Genomic DNA, 27,091 nt, shown 5'->3' with positions numbered 1-27,091 from the left:
AAGTCTAGAAAAGGCAAGAGAATCAGACAAAAATATCACCATGTTTGGGTTAAGACAACTGTATGTCTTGATATTTAAAGTGTAAGGTTGAAGAGCATTTGTTCTATTAAAGTCGTATTTCAGATGCAATGCACAAATAAAATCCATTCTAGTGAATTTTCTTATATTTTCAGCTGCTAGACTCATTTTCTCTCACTAATCATTCTTGGATGCTTTCCTGAGATCAGCAAAATATATAATTACATAATCTGTTAATACAAATAAGTGATAGTTTGGATGTATTTTCCTATACATCTTCTTTGATGAAATGTTTGTTTAAAACTTTTTCACTTTGTGTTTTGTGTCTTGTCTCTATTATTCATATCTCTTGTCTCTATCTTTCCTTGAATAGTTCTTGCCAGTGTTACTAATTTCTGTTAAATAATCGTGGTAACGAGAGACATTCTTGTCTGCTTCCCTTCTGAAAGAGAATTTCTTGGATTCTTCCACACTGAGGATGCCTTGGCTTTTGCACTTAATTTTTAAAAAGTATCATGGAAATTTTCAGCATGCATAACAGTAGAGAGAAAAGTACACCAAACTGCCACATACTCAACACCCAGCCTCAGCGATCGTTAACACACTTCCAGAGCATTCACTGGAAAGACTGATGCCGAAGCTGAAGCTCCAATACTTTGGCCACCTGATGCGAAGAGCCGACAAGCTGGAAAAGACTCTGGTTCTGGGAAAGATGGAGGAGAAGGGGAGGTGGGTGACACAGGATGAGATGGTTGGGTAGCATCACTGACTCAATGGACATGAGTTTGAGAAAACTCTGGGAGATAGTGAAGGACAGGGAAGCCTGGCATGCTACAATCCATGGAATCGTAAAGAGTTGGACACGACTTAGTAAAACTGAGCGACAAACAATAAAAATTCTTGTTCTATTTACTGACCTTACTCCAAATATTCTTTTCTCTTCATTCTCCTCAAAGATTGTTGGGTAGACTGCAGTATTTTTTAAATGAGGTAAAATCTATAAAACACATCAATTTTAAGCACACAATTTGATGACTTTTGATAAATGTATATACCCAAGTAATCAAAACATCAGTAAAAGATATAGAACATCTCTATCACCCTAGAAATTCCCTGAGATCCTCTCTCCCCACTCTCCATCATTTCAGTTCAGTTCAGTCGCTCAGTCATGTCTGACTCTTTGTGACCCCATGAATCACAGCACGCCAGGCCTCACTGTCCATCACCAACGCCCAGAGTTCACTCAGACTCATGTCCATCGAGTCAGTGATGCCATCCAGCCATCTCATCCTCTGTCATCCCCTTCTCCTCCTGCCCCCAATCCCTCCCAGCATCAGAGTCTTTTCCAATGAGTCAACTCTTCGCATGAAATGGCCAAAGTACTGGAGTTTCAGCTTTAGCATCATTCCTTCCAAAGAATACCCAGGGCTGATCTCCTTCAGAATGGACTGGTTGGATCTCCTTGCAGTCCAAGGGACTCTCAAGAGTCTTCTCCAACACCACAGTTCAAAAGCATCAATTCTTCGGTGCTCAGCCTTCTTTATAGTCCAACTCTCACATCCATACATGACCACAGGAAAAACCATAGCCTTGACTAGACGAACCTTTGTTGGCAAAGTAATGTCTCTGCTTTTGAATATGCTATCTAGATTGGTCATAACTTTCCTTCTAAGGAGTAAGCGTCTTTTAATTTCATGGCTGCAGTCACCATCTGCAGTGATTTTGGAGCCCAGAAAAATAAAGTCTGACACTCTCCATAGGCAACAACAATTCTGGTTTCTATCTATGAGTGATTTTTCCTTATCTTTAACTTCATATGAAAGGAATCATACAGTACATTCACTTTTGTTTCTGGCTTCTTTCATACAAAATTTTTTGAAATTCATCCATTTTGTTGCAATGATCATTCATTCATTCTTTTATTATTACCACATAACATTCTATTGTATGAATGTGTCATAATTAATTTACTTATGCCTTCTCCTACTGATAAATATTTAAGCTGTTTCCAGTTTTTCACTGTTGTGAATAGAGATCATATAAACATTCTTGTACAGCTTTTATTGTGGATGTATGCTTCTGTTTCTTCTGAACAGACACTAAGGAGTGGAATTGTTGTGTCATAGGGTAGGTGTATATTTGACTTTATAAGGAATGGACGAAGAGTTTTCCAAATGACTTTACTGTTTTACATTTTTATTAGCAGTATATGAGAATTCCCATGTTCCACATCATCTCCATTAATTGGTGTTATTCTATTCTAGTAAATGTGAAATGGTATCTCAATTGTCTTACTAATTTGCATGTGTATGTATGTGGGTGTGTGTGGATGTATGAAGAAATTCTTCCTATGAAAATTTTAAGAGTTTGACCAAGGAAAATAACAAATCTTCAAGGTTGTTGTATTTACTAGATAAGTATTAAGTAAGTAATAAGTTTTTTTCCTGTTAAACAAGAAACTATTAATAGTTTCCAGCATCCCAGGCAGGGCTAGAAAGCAGGAATAGAAGGAACATACCTCAACATAATAAAAGCTATATATGACAAACCCACAGCAAACATTATCCTCAATGGTGAAAAATTGAAAGCATTTCCTCTAAAGTCAGGAACAAGACAAGGGTGCCCACTTTCACCATTACTATTCAACATAGTTTTGGAAGTTTTGGCCACAGCAATCAGAGCAGAAAAAGAAATAAAAGGAATCCAAATTGGAAAAGAAGAAGTAAAACTCTCACTATTTGCAGATGACATGATCCTCTACATAGAAAACCCTAAAGACTCCACCAGAAAATTACTAGAACTAATCAATGACTATAGCAAAGTTGCAGGATATAAAATCAACACACAGAAATCCCTTGCATTCCTATACACTAATAATGAGAAAACAGAAAGAGAAATTAAGGAAACAATTCCATTCACCATTGCAACGAAAAGAATAAAATACTTAGGAATATATCTACCTAAAGAAACTAAAGACCTATATATAGAAAACTATAAAACACTGGTGAAAGAAATCAAAGAGGACACTAATAGATGGAGAAATATACCATGTTCATGGATTGGAAGAATCAATATAGTGAAAATGAGTATACTACCCAAAGCAATTTATAGATTCAATGCAATCCCTATCAAGCTACCAACAGTATTCTTCACAGAGCTAGAACAAATAATTTCACAATTTGTATGGAAATACAAAAAACCTCGAATAGCCAAAGCGATCTTGAGAAAGAAAAATGGAACTGGAGGAATCAACCTACCTGACTTCAGGCTCTACTACAAAGCCACAGTTATCAAGACAGTATGGTACTGGCACAAAGACAGAAATATAGATCAATGGAACAAAATAGAAAGCCCAGAGATAAATCCACGCACATATGGACACCTTATCTTTGACAAAGGAGGCAAGAATATACAATGGATTAAAGACAATCTCTTTAACAAGTGGTGCTGGGAAATCTGGTCAACCACTTGTAAAAGAATGAAACTAGAACACTTTCTAACACCATATACAAAAATAACCTCAAAATGGATTAAAGATCTCAACGTAAGACCAGAAACTATAAAACTCCTAGAGGAGAACATAGGCAAAACACTCTCTGACATACATCACAGCAGGATCCTCTATGACCCACCTTCCAGAATATTGGAAATAAAAGCAAAAATAAACAAATGGGACCTAATTAAACTTAAAAGCTTCTGCACATCAAAGGAAACTATTAGCAAGGTGAAAAGACAGCCTTCAGAATGGGAGAAAATAATAGCAAATGAAGCAACCGACAAACAACTAATCTCAAAAATATACAAGCAACTCCTACAGCTCAACTCCAGAAAAATAAATGACCCAATCAAAAAATGGGCCAAAGATCTAAATAGACATTTCTCCAAAGAAGACATACAGATGGCTAACAAACACATGAAAAGATGCTCAACATCACTCATTATCAGAGAAATGCAAATCAAAACCACTATGAGATACCATTTCACACCAGTCAGAATGGCTGCAATCCAAAAGTCTACAAATAATAAATGCTGGAGAGGGTGTGGAGAAAAGGGAACCCTCTTACACTGTTGGTGGGAATGCAAACTAGTACAGCCACTATGGAGAACAGTGTGGAGATTCCTTAAAAAACTGGAAATAGAACTGCCTTATGATCCAGCAATCCCACTGCTGGGCATACACACTGAGGAAACCAGAAGGGAAAGAGACACATGTACCCCAATGTTCATCGCAGCACTGTTTATAATAGCCAGGACATGGAAACAACCTAGATGTCCACCAGCAGATGAATGGATAAGAAAGCTGTGGTACATATACACAATGGAGTATTACTCAGCCATTAAAAAGAATACATTTGAATCAGTTCTAATGAGGTGGATGAAACTGGAGCCTATTATACAGAGTGAAGTAAGCCAGAAGGACAAACACCAATACAGTATACTAACGCATATATATGGAATTTAGAAAGATGGTAACGATAACCCTGTATACGAGACAGCAAAAGAGACACTGATGTATAGAACAGGCTTATGGACTCTGTGGGAGAGGGAGAGGGTGGGAAGATTTGGGAGAATGGCATTGAAATATGTGAAATGTCATGTATGAAACGAGATGCCAGTCCAGGTTCAATGCATGATGCTGGATGCTTGGGGCTGGTGCACTGGGACGACCCAGAGGGATGGTATGGGGAGGGAGGAGGGAGGAAGGTTCAGGATGGGGAACACATGTATAATTTTTTTAAATTAAAATTGAAAAAAATAAAAAATTTAAAAAAAAAAAGAGTTTGACCAAGGAAAATAACAAATTTTCAAGGTTGTTGTATTTACTAGATAAGTATTAAGTAAGTAATAAGTTTTTTTCCTATTAAACAAGAAACTATTAATAGTTTCCAGCATCCCAGGCAGGGCTAGTGGTGAAAGTCCATGTAGTCAAAGCTACAGTTTTTCCAGTAGTCATGTACAGATGCGAGAGTAGGGCCATGAAGAAGGCTGAGTGCCAAAGAATTGATGCTTTTGAACTGTGGTGCTGGAGAAGACTCTTAAGAGTCCCTTGGATGGCAAGGAGATCAAAGCAGTCAATCCTAAAGGAAATCAACCCTGAATACTCATTGGAAGGACTGATGCTGAAGCTGAAGCTCCAATACTTTGGCCACCTGATTTGAAGAGCCAACTCATTGGAAAAAACCCTGATGCTGGGAAAGACTGAAGGCAGGAGGAGGAGGGGACGAGAAAGGACGAGATGGTTGGACAGCATCACTGACTCAATGGACATGAATTTGAGTAAGCTCTGGGAGATAGTGATGGACAGGGAAGTCTGCAGTGCTGCAGTCCATGGGGTCACAAAGAGTCGGGCACAACTTAGAGACTGAACAACAAGACAATTTAGCAACTGAACAACAACAATTAATTTCTACAAATTACATCTTCCATTCTCAGAATAAGACTTATATAAAGGCAGAGGAACCAGAGATCAAATTGCCAACATCCGCTGGATCATGGAAAAAGCAAGAGAGTTCCAGAAAAACATCTATTTCTGCTTTATTGACTATGCCAAAGCCTTTGACTGTGTGGATCACAATAAACTGTGGAAAATCCTGAAAGAGATGGGAATACCAGACCACCTGACCTGCCTCTTGAGAAATTTGTATGCAGGTCAGAAGCAACAGTTAGAACTGGACATGGAACAACAGACTGGTTCCAAATAGGAAAAGGAGTACGTCAAGGCTGTATATTGTTACCCTGTCACCCTGCTTATTTAACTTCTATGTAGAGGACATGATGAGAAACGCTGGACTGGAAGAAGCACAAGCTGGAATCAAGATTGCCGGGAGAAATATCAATAACCTCAGATATGCAGATGACACCACCCTTATGACAGAAAGTGAAGAGGGACTAAAAAGCCTCTTGATGAAAGTGAAAGTGGAGAGTGAAAAAGTTGGCTTAAAGCTCAACATTCAGAAAACGAAGATCATGGCATCCGGTCCCATTACTTCATGGGAAATAGATGGGGAAACAGTGGAAACAGTGTCAGACTTTTTTTTTCTGGGCTCCAAAATCACTGCAGATGGTGACTGCAGCCATGAAATTAAAAGACGCTTACTCCTTAGAAGGAAAGTTATGACCAACCTAGATAGCATATTCAAAAGCAGAGACATTACTTTGCCAACAAAGGTTCGTCTAGTCAAGGCTATGGTTTTTCCTGTGGTCATGTATGGATGTGAGAGTTGGACTATAAAGAAGGCTGAGCACCGAAGAATTGATGCTTTTGAACTGTGGTGTTGGAGAAGACTCTTGAGAGTCCCTTGGACTGCAAGGAGATCCAACCAGTCCATTCTGAAGGAGATCAGCCCTGGGTATTCTTTGGAAGGAATGATGCTAAAGCTGAAACTCCAGTACTTTGGCCATTTCATGCGAAGAGTTGACTCATTGGAAAAGACTCTGATGCTGGGAGGGATTGGGGGCAGGAGGAGAAGGGGATGACAGAGGATGAGATAGCTGGATGACATCACTGACTCGATGGACATGAGTCTGAGTGAACTCTGGGCATTGGTGATGGACAGGGAGGCCTGGCGTGCTGCGATTCATGGGGTAGAGGCCTGGCGTGCTGCGATTCATGGGGTCGCAAAGAGTCAGACACAACTGAGTGACTAAACTGCACTGAACTGAACCATGCTGGACAGTTCTTTAAATAGGTGTTGCTTTATTCTAATTGATACATTTGTTACACAGGTTTTGCATCTTTTCCCAAGTGTAATAAGTTTAAATTATTTGGTGGTGAGGGCATCATGGTAAAGGTGGTGCTGCATCCTTGTCAGATTTAAGGAGAAACCCGAATTCAACTCATACAATAATCTCAGTTACCAGATCATCCCCCCACCACTGATATTTATGTTATAAAGAGATGATTTATGGTGCAGTAGAATAAACATTGACTTGGGAAGAAAACAGAACTGCTCCAAATATCAATCAGCTCCTCACCAGCCTTCCAACCTGGCAAATTACTCTGTCTCTCTAAGCTTCAGCATCTCCCACAGGACAGAACAAATAACGCTAGAAGATGGACACCTGGTGAATCTTGATGGTCAGACTGAGGAACTGAGATTAAAATCTCGGTGAAATGAGACAAGCAATGGTGGAGTTACATTAGGCACAAGACCTCCTGCCACACAGCATCACTGGACATTCGTCTTTGCACACTATTCAGTTTCCCACAGCTGGGTGGCTTAAAACAACAGAAATCTATCCTCCCACAGTTCTGGAGGATGGAAGTCTGAAATAAAGGTGTCAGCACGATTGGGCTCTTCTTGAGGGCCCAGAGGGAATATTTGTTCATGCACGCCTCTTGGTTTCTGGAGGTTGCCAGCAACACTGATGTCCCTTGACTTGTAATCACCCCAGTCTCTCTGCCTCCATCCTCACATGACATTCTCCCCTGTGTCTCTGTCTCTCTTCTCCTCTTCTTATAAGGAACTAGTCACATTGGTAAGGATGCATCCTGCTTCAGTATGGCCTCATCTTAACCAATTACATCTGCAATGACCCTATTTTTGAATAAAGTCATATTCTGAGTTCCAGGGACACAAACAAATACACATACTTCCATCCACTCATTTTTGGGAACTCAATTTCGGGTTATAAAATACGTGCTTCATTTGTTGCATGCCCTTTGTAGACGGCGTGGTGTACTCAGAAGGCCTGGATTCTAGTCGCTGTTTGGCCTAGAGCTGGATGGTCTTGGGAAATCCACTTCAGCTTTCCAGGCTTCTCTGAAAAATGAAGTCTAGACAGGTGACCTCTAAGATCCAGTCACTTTAGTCCCAAGATTCTGGGGGCCAATGAAGCTTCTTTCATGCAAGGAAATGTGAAAATGAGCCATCAGGAGACATGGCACAGGCTGGGAAAGGGTATAAATGGGGCCAAACAAGTGTCATTTTGGGGGAACACCTCAGCACCTTTGTCGGAGAAGGCAATGGCTCCCCACTCCAGTACTCTTGCCTGGAAAATCCCATAGACGGAGGAGCCTGGTAGGCTGCGGTCCATGCTGTCGGTAAAAGTCGGACACAACTGAGCGACTTCCTTTCAGTTTTCACTTTTATGCATTGGAGAAGGAAATGGCAACCCACTCCAATGTTCTTGCCTGGAGAATCCCAAGGACAGGGGAGGCTGGTGGGCTGCAGTCTATGGGGTCGCACAGAGTTGGACACGACTGAAGCGACTTAGCAGCAGTAGCAGCAGCAGCAGCACCTCTGTAAATCTTGGTGGATGGGAGACAGGTCATTGCAATCCTATTCCAGAGTAGCCAGGTGGCAGCCACCCAGGAAGCATCCGTAAGGTGTTACTTGCTAATTTTCACCATACAAAGCCTGTAGCTTATGGGAGTGCTTTCATCTAGAGCTTTTATAGGATATTGAGGCTGTCTTTCTGTGCTGGTTTCTCATTAAACAGTGGAGTTTATTACTAAATAAATTAAAGACCATACACATTTTGGAAAATGTGGATGAATACCCTCTAGCAGCAATCAAAAGAACAGATTCCATTTACTGCAAGTTACCAGGCATTGTGACGAAGACCTTCCATGATCTCTTTCATTGAATCTCTCAAACAACTCTTTGATGTCTTGTTCCAGTTAATCAGTTTATTGCCTCTCAACTCCAAATTCACCCTTCAGTACCTGCTTCGCAATGATAGATGGGATTCTTGAAGTATTTCTTCTTCACACGGAGCACCTTGTTAAGCTTTGTCAACAGAGGGCAACGGAGAGACACTACTGGGGAAAAAATTTTCCTGTGCTTGTTTTGCTTTTGCTTGCTCCTGCTGCTCTGCTCATGCATGTGTGGAGATATCCACTGGTGTTCCATCCCACCCAGGGTGCCTAGTCCCTCAGCAGCCTGGAGCCCCACCTGGAGCCCAGTGACCACTTCCCTCTGGTCTTCCTCATACAGACACTCCAGGCCCCTCCCAGGCTCCCTAATCCCCTTACATCTGCCCACCAGCCTCTGCTTGCCTGCACCCTGCACAATCATTTCCCGAGGCCTCCTGATACCAACACTCTGATTCCAGGCCAAGTGACACCTGCCAGGAAGTGGACTCCCATCACCTTACTTCTCTTTGCCCACCCACCTTGGCTCACCTGTACCTGGGCTGTTTCCTACTGCCTGGCCACTGTGGACCAGCTCTGGACCAAACAACCTCGCAGACTTGTTTGCCGCCCAGTGGGCTCCAGCCACACCTCTCCCACCAGGTCTGCACATCAGCCTCAGGAAGGCCTCCCATCCCATGTTTGTCCTTCCTTGAGCAGTTTCCCTCAGCCTTGGATTACCCTTTAGGATTCTCTTCATATCTTTGAATGCACCAATATCTGAGTTTAATACTTTTTGAGAGCAAGCCACCCCCGTCCAAATCATTGTGTGGTTTCTGTCTCCTGATTGGACCTAGACGGATACAAGTACTATTATTATTTCCTTTTGGAAGATAAGAGAGTGAGAGTGAGAAAGGCTGCATGGCTTGCTCAGGATCATATGAGGAGTATGGCAGAGCTGGATACAAACCCAGGACTGTGGGCTCTAAAACCTTTGACTTTCACCATCTGCTCCACTAACTAGGAGTCTACATAAAAACACTACATGAGACACAGAGCAATGGGCTCACCTCCCTTCACCCACTCCTTTCCCATGCTTATGGATCCTGGGTGTTTCAGTTTAAAACAAGGGTATAAAAATGTAAAAACAAGGCCAGCTCCTAGAGGAAGATTTTCAATAGTCATCTTGAGCTAATGGCCAAAGTAAACACACAGGAAAAGAAAAAAGAAAAAATTCTACTTAAAAATCACTTTTACACTCTCTACATATGGTCAATATTCTGCTCCAAATACAATTGTTTTGAGGCTGATATTTTATTTTTGCCAATTTCCCCAGCTTTGTCTTATCTGCTAAAATGCCTCATTTTGCTAAAGAGAGCTGAAATCCCAATTTGGGGTCTTGCTTGTATTTGTATTAATATTTGGCTCAAGGAAGCCAGATTTCTGGATGATGTATGTCCCTTTAGCTCGCAGGGATCTGATCCCCACTGGGGCTGTGCTTAAAGGCAGCATGGAACAGCTTCCATATTCCTGGAAACGAAGCTCCAGCCTCCTCTTACAGCTTCTCCCTTGGGGAACACAGCAATGTGAGTCCTAATTAGCCTCAAAATAACAAAATCCCAATATTAATTATCTTCCTTGAGGGTTGTTCTGGTCTTCCAGCTTTGTAGGAAAAACAAAGTCTTGTGCAAGGATTAACCATTTCCTGCTGAAGATTAGATGATTAGATGTAGGGAACTCTGGACTGAGTTAGGCTACCTGGATTTGAGTCCTGCCTTTGCCACTCATTATGTGGCCCTTTGTTTTTATGGAAACAAGAAGATTGGATTCTAAGTTCTTTCCAGTTCTATGGTCCGTTGACTCAGAATCCTTTCAGCCTTATTTCATCAGAGCAATTTAAATCAGAGCAGCTTCCATTGTCAAGGGTTCTCAATGTACTGGGAAAATTGCTAAGCACCTTAAATGCATTATCTCTTAGGATTCTCACTGCAAACCCATTGCTATTTAATGTTACAGCATATGGAGCATAGTCATAATAAGCCACAGCTACAGTCTTCTCTCCAGGTGGGTCACTGACTGTTCCTCTAACCTGATGAATGGGATCCAGCAGAAGAATTGTAGGTAGATGCATCATTTTTTTTTTTTTAAGTTATCATCACCTTTATCACTATAAGAGGCTAGGCAGGGGGTAGGAGTAGTCAGGGCAACCAGCTGATTACCAGCAAAGCCAGGCACTTTGTATACAAAGTCTAGCTTAATTCTTACTGAAACTCTAAGTGAGCTTGTTACTCTATTCCCATTATACAGATGAAGAAAATGGGGTTCAGAGAAGTCCAAATAACTCATATACACTTACCACCACCAGTCAGCAGCAAAGCTGTGGTTTGAATATGTTACATTTCACTCCTATCACTGCACTGGGACAACTATTTGTGGTCAGAGGTTTCAGGGCCTGAGCAACTGTATACACTGTTATCAAGGCCAAGGCTATGACAGCTGGCAAGGAAATGACTGGTAAACTCAGTGAAAGGTAGAAAAAAAATTTTCTTTAAAAATCACTCCTTTCTTGCCATTGGCTGTGCTGGGATATCCAGGGCCAGAGACCCAGTCCCTGTCCTGCAGCAACTCTTTCTGGACAAGTGCTGTCCCACCCATGAGAGAGGAATCAAGTGCATGGTTCTGATCACCGTGGGAACTGACTCTAGGTTCTAAAGCAAAGAAGGCTTTAGAATAGGCACCTGGGGACTTCCCTGGAGGTCCAGTGGCTAAGACTCTGAGCTCCCAATGCAGAGGGCCTGGGGTTCAATCTCTGGCCAGGGATCTAGATCCCACATGCCGCAACTAAAGAGCCCATGTGCAGCAACAAGGACTCAGCACAGCCAGATAAATAAAAATGAATAAATAAATTTAAAAAAAAAAAAAAAAGAACAGGCATGGGGGAGGAAGTACAAGAATATGGGCAGGGACATGGCCCTGGCAAACCAAGCCATCTTCAAAACAGAAAGAATCAGAGATTGTTGTTCTGTTTCTCTTTGACCTCATTCTTAAGGAGCAGCTGTTGAAGAACCACACAGTGAGGGCTTCTGGGAGAAGGGAGTAGTTGACTCTGGGTACAGACACGGGCTTCCCCGGTGGCTCAGCAGTAAAGAATCTGCCTGCAATGCAGGAAACACAAGAGATGTGTGTTCAGTCCCTGGGTCAGAAAGATCCCCTGGAGGAGGAAACGGCAACCCATTCCAGTATTCTTAGCCTGGGAAATTCCATGGACAGAGGAGCCTGGCAGGCTGCAGTCCATGGGTTCACAGAGAGTCAGACATGACTCAACATGTATATCCTATTTATTTATTTACTTTCGGCATGTAGGATCTTAGTTCCAAGACCAGAGATCAAACCCATGCCCACTGCATTAGAAGCTCAGTCTTAATGACTAGACCACCAGGGAAGTCCTCCTGGTCCTTTTAATTCTTGTAGATCCTTCTGCCTGGAAAGTTCTTCCCCTTCTTGCATCCTTCAAGTCCAGGCCGAAAACTCTTCTGACAGCTCAGCCTTCCCTAGCCTCTTCAGGCAAAATTCATCCTTGATCCTTCCCCCACACCTGTATTATCTACTTTAGTTTCTGCTTCTCTTACTAGACTGTGAGGCCCTGGGGAGAAGATCATGCTTGCTTCATCTCTGAACTAGGGGTCAGACACATAAAAGGCTCACAATATGTGACTACTAAATGAATGACGTAATTAATTTATCTCTGACCTTAAGTCAGGCAGTGAATGACATCACTCCTTAACCTAGTTTAAATGTCCCTGTTTCCAGAAGGTCCATAAAAGTGGTTCTAATGGTAGTGGCTGGACAACAGTGGCTAGCAGGGTATGTCTTTTCTCTAGCTGTGGACAGGAAGTGCCCACTGTAGGGCAAGAGCATCTCTGGTCAACCTTGGCTCCAAAGGGATGTTTGGGAGACCCAACCACTACAATTGGTCTTAAACTTTTTGGCAATCACACAAAGGTAGAGGACAGAGTGGATCTGAAGGCCAGAACCTGATTATTCTCTTAAGCTCCCCTCAAACCTATGAGCCTTCCAAAAGGATGGACCGTGTCCTCGAAGATGTCACCTCAGGACTGACAAGAGAACCATAGCATCAGAGGAAGGGCTAGACTGACTCTCTCAAACTGGGAATTTCCAACCTGCAAGGGAGAGGGAGGGAATGAAAGGCAGTGGGAGGAGTGAGAAAGAAAGGATAAAGAATAAGAATGACTGCAGAGAGCAGTAATGCTCTCTACATAAACAGGTGATAAAAGCTGATAACAGCAATGACAAAATTAAGAAAATAAAAACACTGCTCTGAAGATTTATAGGCCAGCTAACACAGAGCTAAATCGGCAATAACTCGGGCTGATAAAAAGCACAGGGCATCAACCACATAAACACTCGGTCACTTCAATGCTTCCGTGTATATTACGATGACACTGGTTTGTTGACACCACCCCATCCCCATGACCTCAGGCAGCAGGAGCGGTGCCTGACTCACAGAGGGGGACGTTCTGCAGGGCTGATGCTGACGAGGAGCTTTTTCAGAAAGACAAGTTATCCTTGACTGGATGCAGATGGCCCAGTGAAAAATGAAATCTGCCAGCGGAGGCTGCCTTTATCAGCTGGAGAGGTTCAGCAGGGACAAGACTTCCCTATCCCCAGCCCGCCCGAATGAGCCTCCGGTTTCAGCACCATATCACTGACTGTCCTAATGAATTCTTCTGACGGGCTGGAGCCCGCACGTATCTGCTTCAAGGAGTGCGTGCTGGCAGGCTGGGGCATGGTACCAAACTCGCCTGGAGTCTGCACTCCGCCTTCAGAGTCAGCAAGGAATGCTTGTGGTGGGAAAGGAGCTGTCAGATCCACCAGGACTGAATGCCCTGCCCACACTGACCATCCTCTGGCTCTCCTGGGCTCCCCTCCCTGACCAGCAGGCAATGGGTGCCCAGGAAAGGACAAGAGGTTCTCCAGGGCACACCAAGGCAAACACCCATGGGAGTCCACCATGTCCAAGACAAAATTACAAGCACAAACTGCTGTTTATTAACTAACTTCCTATTACAAGCCAAGCCCCATGCCAGGCACTGCATCAGGTTTACCCCCATACGACTGTCCCCGAGGTCAGTGTTACCTTCCCACCTTAGAGATGAGCAAAATCAGAGTTCAGTCCAGCTGTCTAGTCATAGGGCTTCCCAGGCGGCACTAGTGATCAAGAACCCGCCTCCCAATTCAGGAGATGAAAGAGATGTGGGTTCGATCCCTGGGTGGGGAAGATCCCCTGGAGGAGGGCATGGCAACCCACTCTAGTACTCTTGCCTGGAGAATCCCATGGACAGAGGAGCCTGCGGGGCTATAGTCCATGGGGTCATGACTGAAGAATGCACATCCAGGGTCATGAGGCTGGGAAATGCCGGCGCTGGGGCATGATACTAGTGTGACCTCCATCCATACAGCCTGTTATCCTAGGAGGACTAGTGTGGAAGAAAACAGGCAAAGTGAAATAAGTACCTGGAGGCTCTACAGTAGATAGATAGACTTCTCCATTTTCATCCCAGTTTAGTAGTACCATGGAGATGACTGTAGTAAAATATTGATAAATTCTGAATCTATCATTGTGGTTTTTTAAAACCCACATACTATAAATTCATCTCAGAACCCAGAACCAGGAATTTTTCATCGCGGCTGCTTTTGACTATTGGAGCCATTGTTCCTCTCGTTCAGTAACCAACCAAGGTGTTTCCAAAGACCCAAACAGACCCCAAAACTGAGCCCCACAGCTCTCCAGACTCCTTGGTCCTGTCCCTCTTGCTGACACGTCCCACATTTTGTGCCTGAGCCAAGGCTTCTGAAAACTTTTTTCCTCTCCTCTTACTTGGGAAGCTGAAACCAGCAGGGGGCATTCTGATGGGTTCAGCGAGGACCTTTATACGAAAGAGGCCTCGGGACACCAGGGCGTGGACCTGACATCTGATGAAGGTGGGTCCCAGCCAGTCCCACTGATAGCCGCTCTCTCTCCAGGGCGACCTGTGTCCCAGCCCCTTCGGTCTCCCGGAGGGTCACACAGACGACTGTGGCATAAGGGAGGTTTGGCAGTGACTGACACCCTGCCCCTCCTGGCTTTGCCCAGCGCTGCCCACATCTCCCCTCTGCAGTGCGATGGGCCATGGCTTGCTGGCAGGATGACCTGGGGCCAGTGTGGGGGAAAACTGGGAACAGGCTCTGCCTCAGTCCTTCTTGAAAGGCCTTGCTCTGATCATTGCACAGCTAGAGACCTGGCTACCCTGCCTGAGCATGCCAGCTGAGCATCCCCTTCAGGCTTCTGGAACACTCTGGAGGAGAACAGTGTTGTTATCTGAGCAGAAGCTGAGGTTCAGGAGTCTTGGATCTCTCGGTTTGAGCTGCACAGCCTGTATCTCATTGCTGGGATGCTCCTGGAGGACAAGCCGACCCCAAGGCCTCTTTCAACAATCCTCATCCTCTGCTCTGGACCTTTCTAGACCCCTCCTGTCAGAGGAGAACGGAGGGATGGGCCAGAGGCTGGATCAGCAAACAGAACCATCGTGTCTTGCCACTAGCAGTTAGAATTTACTAGACACAGGTGGAGGACGCATCTTGCATGGTTCATAGCACCTCAGCTGCTTCTCCCGGGGCCCAGGAGTCCCCGTCTAAAAACAGTGGCAGCTTATCTCCACACGGCAGCATCGGGAGTTTTCCTCAAACAAACTTTATGGTGTCCACCCAGAGATTTCAGACATCTTTATCAGGCGGAGCCTACGAGAGGGGGTCAACTCAGCCTCACTCAGCCTGCTGCTGCCAGGAGGGCAGGTGTGGCTTGGTGGACTTCTTCCCCCATGAGACCTCCACAAACCCTTCCAAGCAGAGTGTGCCCCTCCTCCCCTGCCAGGGGCCAGCTCTGCTGCAGTGGCGGCTGGAAGGAAGGCTATGCCCGCATTGAGTGATAAAGCCCACTGACATGGATCATTGTATTTGGAGACCTCAGAAAAATTAGGACAAAAGACAGCTGTGAGTCTGTCTCCCTGGAACTTCCTCCTTTGGATGCTAAGGGCCCAAAGACGTCTTCGAAACATGAAGGCTGCCTGCTGAGACTAAGGGGCAAACCTGTCACGGGACACTCCCAAGATTTCTCCCCACCCTCACCATCACCAGACACCAGCAGCTTCCTCCCCCGCCCCCTCCCTCTGACGTAGAGCTGCTTGGGAAAGCAGGATGCTGCTTTTTAAAAGTACTCATTGACCTTGAACTCTTAAATGTGTTTCTCAATTTTGCCCTTTTATCACTGTCCGCCTAACATTATGCTATGTCATTTAAGTTCCGGTATTTAATATAAAATATTGAATAAAAACATACTTCACAAACAGGCTCTATCATGGATATGGGAGGAACATTTTACCAATCACACCTACCCTTCCTCCAGGCACTGGGCAAACATTCCTAGTATCTGAATAAGCCAGTGGGCAAGAAGATATCACTGCTGTGTTCTCTCAGCATTTCTATCCTCTGGTTCGTGGGGCCAACATGCTCTGGGACAAGGGGGATAAGTATTGTAAAATGAAGGGGTTAAGAGTGTGGGCTCCGAGTCAGAGTTGGCTTTGAATCTCTGCCGTACAAGAGCTGTGAGACCCTGTGTGAGGTGTTTCATAGAGCCTCGGTTTCTTTATCTGTAAACTGGGCACATTCTCAGTAAGAGAATGCATGTACCATGGCAGTGGTCTGTACATAAAGATGTAGTAAATGGCCCCATTATTATCACCGAGCACCTCCCATTTAGAAAGGCCCTGGGTGCTTGTTAACAGAGTTGGGATGGGTTCCCATGGGTGTCGGGCCCTGTCAGACAGAAGCCCCCTCTTCCTGTCAGATTTCCCTAACATCCACACTCCATCCCTCATCTTTCTTCCCAGAGTTGTCCCCCTCTTTCCATGCCTCCTTCCTCTTTCTCCTGGACTCCAAATGCCTCCTCAGAGTCCCTACCATGTCAAGCAATTGCCCAGTGTCAACATCAATCCTCCCAGGATGCCAAGAGGAAGAGATGCCATTCACTTCAACCAACCCACCCTCTACATTGATCTCAGCCCCACCTTCATGGACCATCTCTCAATCCTTCTGTGCTCCATAAAAATGCCTTGTGAGCTCCTAAAATTACATTTGCTCATTTCCCTGCCTTAGCTGTTTACATCTGACATCCTTCTGTCTGAGGCTCCCACTCACAGCAGGCTGCTTTTCAATCTGTGCTTAAAGGTGCGGACTTCTTGGAGTCCTCAGGAGTTTGTCCTCGTCTCCTCACCAGTCTCTGCAACAAAACTTTGCTCAGTAGCACCTCACTGAGTATGGCTGTGTGGTCTGCTGGGTTTCTGGCCCTCTGAGAGGTGACCCTTCTTATGCTGCCTGGATCTCTTTCCTTCTTAAGATGAGTCTGAGAATTCACAAAATCAGGATTTTGCTTGAAAAATGGAGAAGAACCTAGAACCCTCCACTGAGGCAGCTACTTTCTCAGTGTAAAAAATCAGGCCATGTGGTCATCATTGTGATCACTAAGTTCTGCACAGATTTCAATCATTTGAAATACAATTAAATAATCACTAGAAGCAAACCCCACTCCAGTACTCCAGTGTTCTTGCCTGGAGAATCCCAGGGACGGGAGAGCCTGGTGGGCTGCCGTCTATGGGGTCACACAGAGTCGGACACAACTGAAGTGACTTAGCATAGCAGAAGCAAAGACCTGAATAAAAAGGGCCAAGCCTTTCACATTCTCTTGGGGGATTCCTTTGTTCACTGTGGTTCTTACACATTTACCTGTGAGCAATTCCTGAGCCACTCTGCTGGCTGCAAGGCTCTGAAGAAAAATGTGTCTAGTTGGGAACCACTCTTCTACTTATACTCACACACACACACACACACCTGTTCCTGACATGCCTGACCTGGTTAGTCCAAAGTCAGTGGTGTAAACAACTCGCAAGGGGCACAGGGCTCTGGAAGACATTGCCTTCTCCCTTTTCCCTTTGGTATCTGAAGAGCTAAACACTGGCCCCTAGTAGGGATGAGACATGGGGGGTTCCTGCCTGGTTCGTGGGAAATAAATCCTCTCCAAAAAACTGGAAGGTTTTGGTCTACGGACGCTGGCAAGGATGGCATCAGGCCTGCGGTGGAAATGTGAGCCCAGTGGGGAGTGAGGACTGGATATGCAGGCGGACCGTGCACCGTGCTTCTCCTTACCTGGACTTGGGTTGGGGGAGAGGGTGTCTCCCCTGCCTGTGGAACGTCACTGACAGAGGATGGGCAGGCTGTGTTTGAAAACAAACCTCTGCAGAGATGGACTCGCCTGCACGCAGCACTTCTGACCACATTCAACACCAGTGCCCTGCCCTCAGCCCCAGGGCCCATTACAGCAGAGCCTCAGGCCATCTTCATGGTCACTGTCTACAGGCTAAGAAGGTTCAGGGTATTCCTAGGACTGTCAGGTGCAAAACTCAGCAGAAAGTATTTATGGAGCCCAGCCTTTAGGTTTTTGCAAAAAGTGTGGTCCATCTGAGCCACCAGAAATATAAGAATTCCATGGACAGAGAAGCCTGGCCAGCTGCAGTCCATGGGGTTGTGAAGAGTCAGACATGACTGAGCAGCTAACACGAAGTGTGGTCCACAGCCCAGCAGGGTTGGCATCTCCTGGGAACGTGTCAGGAATGTGGTCTCAGGCCCCGCCCCAGAACTTCCGAATGGGAGACTGTACTTGAACAAATTCCATTCCATAGGGAATGTCTATGGAGAAGGCAATGGCACCCCACTCCAGTACTCTTGCCTGGAAAATCCCATGGATGGAGGAGCCTGGAAGGCTGCAGTCCATGGGGTTGCTGAGCGACTGAGTGACTTCACTTTCACTTTTCACTTTCATGCATTGGAGAAGGAAATGGCAACCCACTCCAGTGTTCTTGCCTGGAGAATCCCAGGGACGGGGAGCCTGGTGGGCTGCCGTCTATGGGGTCGCACAGAGTGGGACACGACTGAAGTGACTTAGCAGCAGCATGGTTAGTAAAAGCTGAGAAGTCCTTGAGGAAGTAACACAGGAAGGGAGATGATCTCCTCCTCTAGGAGTTCACACATGGTTGCTGCTGCTGCTGCTGCTGCTAAGTCGCTTCAGTCGTGTCCAACTCTGTGCGACCCCACAGACGGCAGCCCACCAGGCTCTCCCGTCCCTGGGATTCTCCAGGCAAGAACACTGGAGTGGGTTGCCATTTCCTTCTCCAATGCAGGAAAGTGAAAAGTGAAAGTGAAGTCGCTCAGTTGTGTCCGACGCTTAGCGATCCCATGGACTGTAGCCCACCAGGCTCCTCCATCCATGGGATTTTCCAGGCAAGAGTACTGGAGTGGGGTGCCATTGCCTTCTCTGCACACATGGTTAGGAAGGTATAACTTGCAGATATAAAACCATGGAGCAGAGTGCATGTCTACATCGTCAAACACATTTTGGAAGGAAAACTGGATATGGAATACCAAGACCAGCCTCAGCCACTACTGTCACTGAGCCTTAGCTTCCTCATCTGTAAAGTGGGAAAAATACTTACCCTGTCAACCTTACTGACAGACGGTCCTAGATGCGAAAGCACAACACCCATATTAAGATGCTATTGAATGTTATGTACTCCAAGTGCTACAGAAGGTCCAGGATGAGAGAGTCTGGGAAGAACCATTGAAGGACTGGAGGTGGCCTTTTAAAGATACTGGACCAGACACTTTACTAAAGTGAGATGGGAGAATGTATATTTTGACACCTGCACCTATATATAGCCTCTAGCCTGAACTACAGAGAGCTCCCTGTGACCAACATTCTTCCTGACATTCTGCTCATGGTCAACACCGCAGGTCTCAGAACACATACTCAATGCCACCGGGTACATTACCAAACACAAAACCAACAGATGTGGTCTCTGTGGGGAGGTTGACAAGAGCTCTGTTGCTGCAAACCTTAACTCTGGTTTGTGGTACATGGAAATGGATTTGTTTGTCATTTGGTGGACTTGACCTGTGAAGATATCTGGATACCCCAAAAGGACGCTGGAGGTGGTGGTAGTGTTTGGGGCGGGGAGGTGGGAGAGGGGAGTGGAAAGGAAATTAGCATGAGTTCTTGGGTAATCATTTTCCTAGATGATGTTTATGAAGCCTTTGCTGTGTGGTTGAAGTTTTAATGCTTTTCCCCTAATTTAATCCTCACTACGACTATCTGTCAGACACAGATGAGGAAAACAAGGACTGACAATCTGAACCCAGGTTGGTCGGCTTTCCAAAGCCCATGACCTTAACTGCAAGCTAACCTGCTGAAGTGGTTTGAGAATCTCTGGGCTTCCTCGAGCAGCTGAAACAATGTGGCCGCTTTTGTTGTGAAACCTGGCTCGTTCTGACTCGCTGACGTTTGCCATGCTTGTCCTGAGCTTCTCCAGAGAAATGCTGTCTTCTGGCAGGAAAAGATAAAAACTGCTGATACAAATGAGTCACCACATTTGCTATAATTAACAGTGATGCAAGAGCCAGATGCAAACCAAGTGGGGCCTCAGGACCTGACTTTCAGGCGGCCCCAAACTTTGAGCTGCTCTTCAACACAGAAAAATCCCTGCGGTGAGCTGCTGTCTGTTCAAGATACATTTTAAATGAAGAAATGAAGCCTGGAATGCATGCAAGTTCCCAGATAATGGAGTGGAGAGGAGCGGCACCAAATTAATCTCCTTATTTACAACTGAAAAACTATCCACCAGAACCAGGAAGAGAGTTTATAGTTTATAGATAATGCAGATCTTTGCTTTCACACTCGGCTGCCCTGGAAAGCCTGAGCTGTCTCCAACCTGCTGAGCTACTTCATAGCAACTACAATTGCAAGTTCAGTTGTACTAGGTGTTCAGTTTATACCCTCCTAATTGCAGTGTGTACCTGTGAACTTTAAAAAAAAAAAAAAAGAACAGTTATTTGCATCTCTCTAGGCTTTTTTTTGCTGACATGGAATAAGAAGTGATGCAATGATAGCCTGATGAAAATGACTCAGAACACACAAGTCCCCCCATCCAGCCATGAGCCCTTGTGATCACAATTACTTTATGATGAGAGGAGGGAGCAGTGCTCTCTGGCTGCTTCTAGGGTCAGTAATTGCCTCCTGAGTTTCAACAGAGAGAAACAAAGAATGGTCAGGACCTGGTTAGTCTTAAGTGGTCACTGATGTCAGTGTCAGCACCTTACCTGTGGAAAAGAGGCTCAACTCTCCCCAAGATGTGAACACAATACAGCTGATAGAATCTTACCACTTTCCTTTTGAATAGACTTTAATTGAGAGCAAAGTGAAAAATGCAGGTTACATTTTTAGTGTTATCATCAATATGTTGGAAGATCAACACCAAAACAGTGATACATCTAACATTTATACATATCCTAACTTTAGCTGTCAAAGAGCAAATCATTATCAGATATATATATTTACACAATAATTTCAAGCAACAGTAAATAATAAACTCCCTCCCTTAAAAAATAAAAACAAAACACACACACATACACCCAACCACCTTTAAACAATGGATTTCCTCACACCATTAAGTCTCATTTTTTTTTTTTCACATATACTTGGAGACCCAAAGTTATTTAAGTTACTTAAGAACAGTCTTATCAGTGGAAATTCTGGACCAGCCCTTATGTTCTTTTAGAGTCATTTTAATTTTTACAACTTGAAGCCACATAACCAGCATGGTCTGTATACTCTAAGGACACCCCAAATGATAAAAATGAATTCCACTTCCTTTGTGTGAGGAGATATGTACATCTCTGAAGATGTATATGATTACAACTCAAAAGTCAAACAGAAACACAAAAACAAAATCTCAGATCCTCAAGCACGATTTCTTAAGAGCATTGTGCTAACATTAACAATGAATTAACTGAATGCTAAGATTCTTTTAGATATCTCTGCAGAGGTACTGGTTAGTTCTGATTCTTTTTTTTTCAGCTGCTTGAAATGCTTGAGTTTTAAAAGTTGCCTGGTCCAGGTTAGCAGCCTGCCTAACCTCCAGAATGTCGGACAGGACTCACCCCCAGTGCCTTGCTCTCTGATTTATTTCTCGCTGTTGCTGTTAGTAAATGGAAACCATGACAAAGTTTACATTAGCAGACACATCCACATGCCTGGGCCCATAAATATTCTATGATGGAAAATGGTACAATGACTCCATTCCTCTTGAAAATGAGCGTAAAGTGAGAAGGGGCAGGGGAACATCACCAACAGTGGCTCTGCTTACAGTGGAAAATCCAGACCAAATGGTGACGGGCTTTTAACTAACCGGACACTGAGAGCCACTTCTCCAGGGCCTTACGAGTCAACTGAAAGTTGGCTAAGCAGAGACCAACTCCTTTGGGCAAACCTGGTAGAATCCAGTAGTACAGGCATCTTGTCTCAGACGTTGGATGAAGAAAGATCAACCGCCGTTTCCTTCTCCGACAGGCGAGTGAGGAGGAATCTGAAAGTCAGCTTTGAGAGGAGCGCGCACTCGGTCCTGCCTGGGGCGCGGGACGGCGGCCGGTGGGGACCCCTCAGAGCGCCAGCTGCAGCTTGCTCATATTTCTCTGGTGCATGTTGTGATGGCGGACCAATTCGTCTGACCGGGCAAACTTTTTCTGACAACTGGGCCACCGACAGCTGAAGGGCTTCTCACCTGTTGACACAATGGCCAGTCAGAGACACTTGCCGTGGAGAAACGGAGCTGCAAGTTCAACTACCAGAGGCCTGAGTTAAATCATCACAAGGCACCCACTCCACATTCCCTCTAGCTTTTTCCCTAAGCTCACACATCTAGTTCATCTCACGAGGCGGCCTTGACGTGGCAGCACCTCTGGGGCCTCAAGGATTAAAATGCTGTGACAATTACGAAATGTCACTGAGTCAGAAGACTTGGGATATGGGAGAGACGGAGCGAATCTAGGTAACGGAAATGTCTGGGCGCTTCGTATTTAATCAAGGGGGGAAAACACTTGGTAAAACACAACCCCTGTCATTAGACGGTTTTGTGAATTGTGCAAACGCTTCCCGTTTGCTGTTTAAGGAGGGCACTGAGCTTAACTGGAAGGCAAGGGCCTTAGGATCATCACGCAGGATACTGTTAATGGACCGCCACCCAGTAGCACAGCTGCAACTAGAGCTTTAACATCTCTGTCTGTATACATATTCTGGACGGGCTGGGCGTGTTAAATAAATCACTGACCTCAGTACACATGGTATTTGCTTCTTTTACCTTAAAGGGTTATTTAGAGAGTAATACCCATTATATAGAAGATTGGAGGTGAGGCATGGTTTCAAGATTTTTTCAAAGCTTGCCAAAAAATCGAGGCTTCTCCATCTAAGGAGGCCTCAGAAGTTTCTTCCAAGTCTCATTTTGGATGGGAAAGATAATTAGCATTTCTGAATGCTTATCTATGTACTAAGCTCTGTGCTGGGTTATCATATATATATATATATATATATATAAATTATACATAATATATATAATTTCATGTACTCTTTCCAACAACCTGTAAGGTAAGCATTATTATCCGCATTCTACAGATGAGGCTGGAACCTCAGGTGAGTGCAGACACAGGCAAGACTTCTTAAACCTGGGTCTGTCTGATTCCAAATCCAGGTCTGTCTGTAGGACACACTTCCTGGGCCTCGGCATAATGGAAATACAGCTGTGGCTTTATCCTAAGTAAAAACATCACAGGAGCCAATTCCTCCACCTGGGGAGGTTCTCAGGATATAGCTAGTCCTTCTCTGAGAAATACTGAAAGGGATAAGCACTGAGAAATATCCCAGGGGAGGCACTGTCCCCGGGTCAGAACTGGAGGCTAATCAACTATAGCTCCCAGTTAGATATTCAACAGTCTGCGAGTGACACAGGTCATTTTGTACATCGACAGATACGCATGAGGTGGGGCGCAGGGTACCTCTTCCCCACCAAATTATGAGCTCAGGACTAAGGCAAAGAAGTGACATTAAAGGTACTCGAGTCAGGAAATGAGCTGTCCATCCCACTGACTCTGGGCCACAGGTACTCTGACTGCCTACAAGTACAGCCTGCTGGGGCTGAGAATCCAGGACTGCACGGCGGATCACGCCTTATACTTCCCTCGCCTCCCACTCACTGTCCCTCGGCCCTTCCTGATCTGGCTCCTGTCCCCTGCTCCCACGGCCAACCGTGCTGTCAAAGGTCACCTCCTAATGGACAAATCCTAACCGCTTCTCCTGTCGGTCATCATCCTCCTCAAACTCTCGAGGGAACTCAACTCTGCTGACCAGGGGGTCTCCTCCTGATTCTCTCTCCTCCCTGGGCCACAAGGTGAACACAGACTCTTTCCCCAGTAAAGAAGCAGTGGGCAGGTGGGCTGGGAAGAGACAGATCTGGGGTTGCTACTTACTAGCTTTGGGATTTTAAACAAAGTTATTTCATCATTCTGTGCCTCAGTCTCCTCATCTGTAAAATGGGGATGAAATGTTACCTATCCTACTTATCTTCTGAGAATGTTGTGAAGATAAAATGAGATAAACTAAGCATTGGTCCTCCCTCTAAAGCTAGAAAATACACAACGAAGATGGTGCTATTTTCATTCTGAATCATACCAGCCTTGTGGAGAAGCAAAAACTTTCAGCAGCTGTGAATAAATGTCTTTTCTCTCTCTACTCCTTTTGTTTGTTTATTTTTACTTTTTGGCCATGCAGCATGTGGGATCTTAGTTCCCTGACCAGGGACTGAACCTGTGCTCCCTGCATTGAAAATGCTGAGTCTTAACCACTGGGCCAGAGGGAAGGAGGGGAAGTGCCTCCCTCTATTCTACTATGAAGGAAATAATACCCACACACCAATATGAGTCTGGCAGAAACCATGCCTGCTCCTGGGGCATTAACTTTTAGCAGAGCAAAGATTTAGGTCTCTGAAAACAGTGTTATAAAATGCAAACTTTCAGGAGTACAAGTGATTGGCTTGCTAGAATTTCTGCTATTTTCCTCCAAGGCTGATTATCCTATCAAACTGAGCGATAAAGATGTGATGCAACAAACTGGGAACAGCAGGGACTTAGCTTATCTCTTCACTTCATTCTGGACACTCCTGAAAGCAGTTCTTTTCACATCTCTTCTGCTCCATACCTCCCACCCCCATTCCTTCTTAAACAATGTTATTATTTAAAGACATCCATGCACTGTTCTTTCTCCTGAATCTAAAGCTGTTTAGAACTTTTCCACTCATCTTTTCCAATCTCTCGCATCACAAGCAACCCCATTCAACAGTAGTTTAAAAAAATAAAGAAAAATAAATGTGAAGAAAAGTTTACGCACTTGTTTTACCTGTATGAGTCCTGGTGTGGGTCTTCAGGTGGTCGGAACGGGAGAACTTTCGCTGACAAGTTTTACACTGGAATGGTTTCACACCTAAACGGACAGAGAAGGTCTAGCCGCGGCCCTAACCGTGTGGGGGCATAGCAAGGCCCACAAGGCCCGCTTCCCGGTGGCCTGAGGAGTTGGGCATTTCCAGCCATACCTGCAGTGTCTGGCTCGCCCTCAGATTTCCCCAACACCCCAGGCCCAGCAGGAGCCACCTAATACCGCACAGTAATCCTTGAAGACCTGTTGTCTTGGGAACAACTATTGCTTAACCACAAGTGTCCAGCTTCTCAGAGAAGTTTCAGCTGTGTCTGAGACTGAAAAAGTGAATCACACACTACAGATGGGACTTTGCTCTCCCCCCACCCGTGTTCTTTACTGACACTCAGTGTATCATCAGCAAATTGCTAGTGGGAATATCATGATTCTGTGGTTTTCAGGGGAAATGTGGGACGTTTCCTTTTCTTTTCTTCTTCTTTTTTTTTTTTTTTAAGAGAAGGTAAATCCCCAGCAATTAGGAGGGAAAATTATTGGGGAAACTTAAAAAATGGCTGACCCTCTCACACCCATATTGAACAATAAAAAGAATCACAAAATCAACAATGACCCAAGGGAACACACTGCCAGCAACGAGAAGGGAGCCTACAAACCTGTGTGTCTCCTTTGGTGTCTTTTGAGCTGGTCTGAACGAGAAAACCTTCGTTCACAGTCCTTGAAGTCACACTGGTATGGTTTCTCACCTTGGGGAAGATACGTATTCCATTGGAAAATGATATTGGAAATAAAGATCTCATTAGAGGCAACTTCTCTTATTGGGACTGAAAGGATCCCAAAATGCTGAAAGGCATTTGGGTGGAAGGTTTCAGGGATATGCTGTCAACCTTAGGGGGCTTCCCAGGTTGCTCTAGCAATAAGAAACTGGCCTGCCAATGCAGGAGATGGTAAGAGACGCAGGTTCAACCCTGGGTCAGGAAGACGCTCTGGAGAAGGGCATGGCAACCCACTCCAATATCTTGCCTGGGGAATTCCCAAGGACAGAGGAGCTTGGCGGGCTATTATCCTTAGGGTCACAGAGTCAGACACGACTAAAGTGACTTAGCATGCATGCATGCCAAACCACAGGGTTAGGAGGAAGTCCCACCTACATACATATATTCATGGGCAGGAGGCATGGAATTAGGGGCTGGGTGAATAAGGCTGAGTTGGAAGCGAAGGGAACTCGGGTTCTGGAGTTTGACATGGTGGGGAATATCCAGCTCTTTCAATCTGCTGGGTGAGGTGTCGTTTCCTCACTGTGAAACGGGGCCAATAACCTGACAGCTTCCAAGGACTTGTAAACAGATTACAACAGACCAGCCACAGAAGGGCTTAGCCTAGAGCCTAGCACAGAGGCAGTGCTCAAAAAATACTGGCAGCTAATATTTAAACAAATAATAAACCAAAGCGGTCTTAAGTCCAAGACTTGAGTTTGTGGCAGAATTCTGGGATGGATGTCCCCTAGAGCTGGCCCCGTGGAGTAAGTACTTTATGTTTTATGGCCTAAAGCTCTGGTATTCTCTGCTACTGACTTCCCAACCCTGAGTTAGGTATAAACAACTCCAAGGTTGTAAGATGTTCAAATTAAACCAGGAGCCAGAGCCTTAGAGTTCTGGGTATCCCTTTACTCGAGAGAAGACAGGAATGGGATTACACAACCTCCTGCCTCACAGTGAAGCCCTGCCCCTGTCTTTGCAGGAAAAGTTCAGCCAAATCCCAGGAACTGCGCCCCCTGAGTGCACTGAGCAACCCTGGACCGTCCCACCTTCTTATGAGAATTCTGAGTCACCAGCATTCTGGGATGGAGAGCAAGCGATCCCAGGATCAGCCGGTTCTTTCTGTTGTTGGGCAGTTCCTGGTTCCTTTCCAGCCTCAAGACCTCCTCTGCTTCCCTGATTCATCTATACTCCTGCTCTATAGAGCTCACCATTCCTGAACCCTGCCTTATACTTCGCTCACACTAAACATCCTCCATCCCTATCTCCAGATTCCTAACCCATCATAAACTCTATGGCACGTCCCTCTCAAATGCTGTTTCCTCT

General features: G+C 45.1%; 1 protein-coding gene across 3 annotated transcripts in view; it reads right to left on the bottom strand.

Moving 5' to 3' along the window:
* Positions 1-20,919: 20,919 nt before the first annotated feature.
* WT1 (Wilms tumor 1) overlaps positions 20,920-27,091 on the bottom strand; it is a 51,174-nt gene continuing 45,002 nt past the window's right edge. For all 3 annotated transcript variants that reach the window (XM_027562733.1, XM_027562732.1, XM_027562734.1), the window contains 3 exons: positions 25,664-25,753; positions 24,969-25,061; positions 20,920-22,314 (listed from right to left, as the gene is read on the bottom strand). In XM_027562733.1, coding sequence (XP_027418534.1) covers positions 22,193-22,314; positions 24,969-25,061; positions 25,664-25,753 — 305 coding nt within the window. In that variant the 3' untranslated portion in view covers positions 20,920-22,192. The remainder of the gene's footprint in view (positions 22,315-24,968; positions 25,062-25,663; positions 25,754-27,091) is intronic.

Source organism: Bos indicus x Bos taurus, chromosome 15 (genome assembly GCF_003369695.1).
Source record: "Bos indicus x Bos taurus breed Angus x Brahman F1 hybrid chromosome 15, Bos_hybrid_MaternalHap_v2.0, whole genome shotgun sequence".
NCBI classification, from domain to species: Eukaryota; Metazoa; Chordata; class Mammalia; order Artiodactyla; family Bovidae; genus Bos; species Bos indicus x Bos taurus.
The sequence above is the reverse complement of the archived record's forward strand: the minus strand, read 5'-3'. Positions and strand labels throughout refer to the sequence as shown.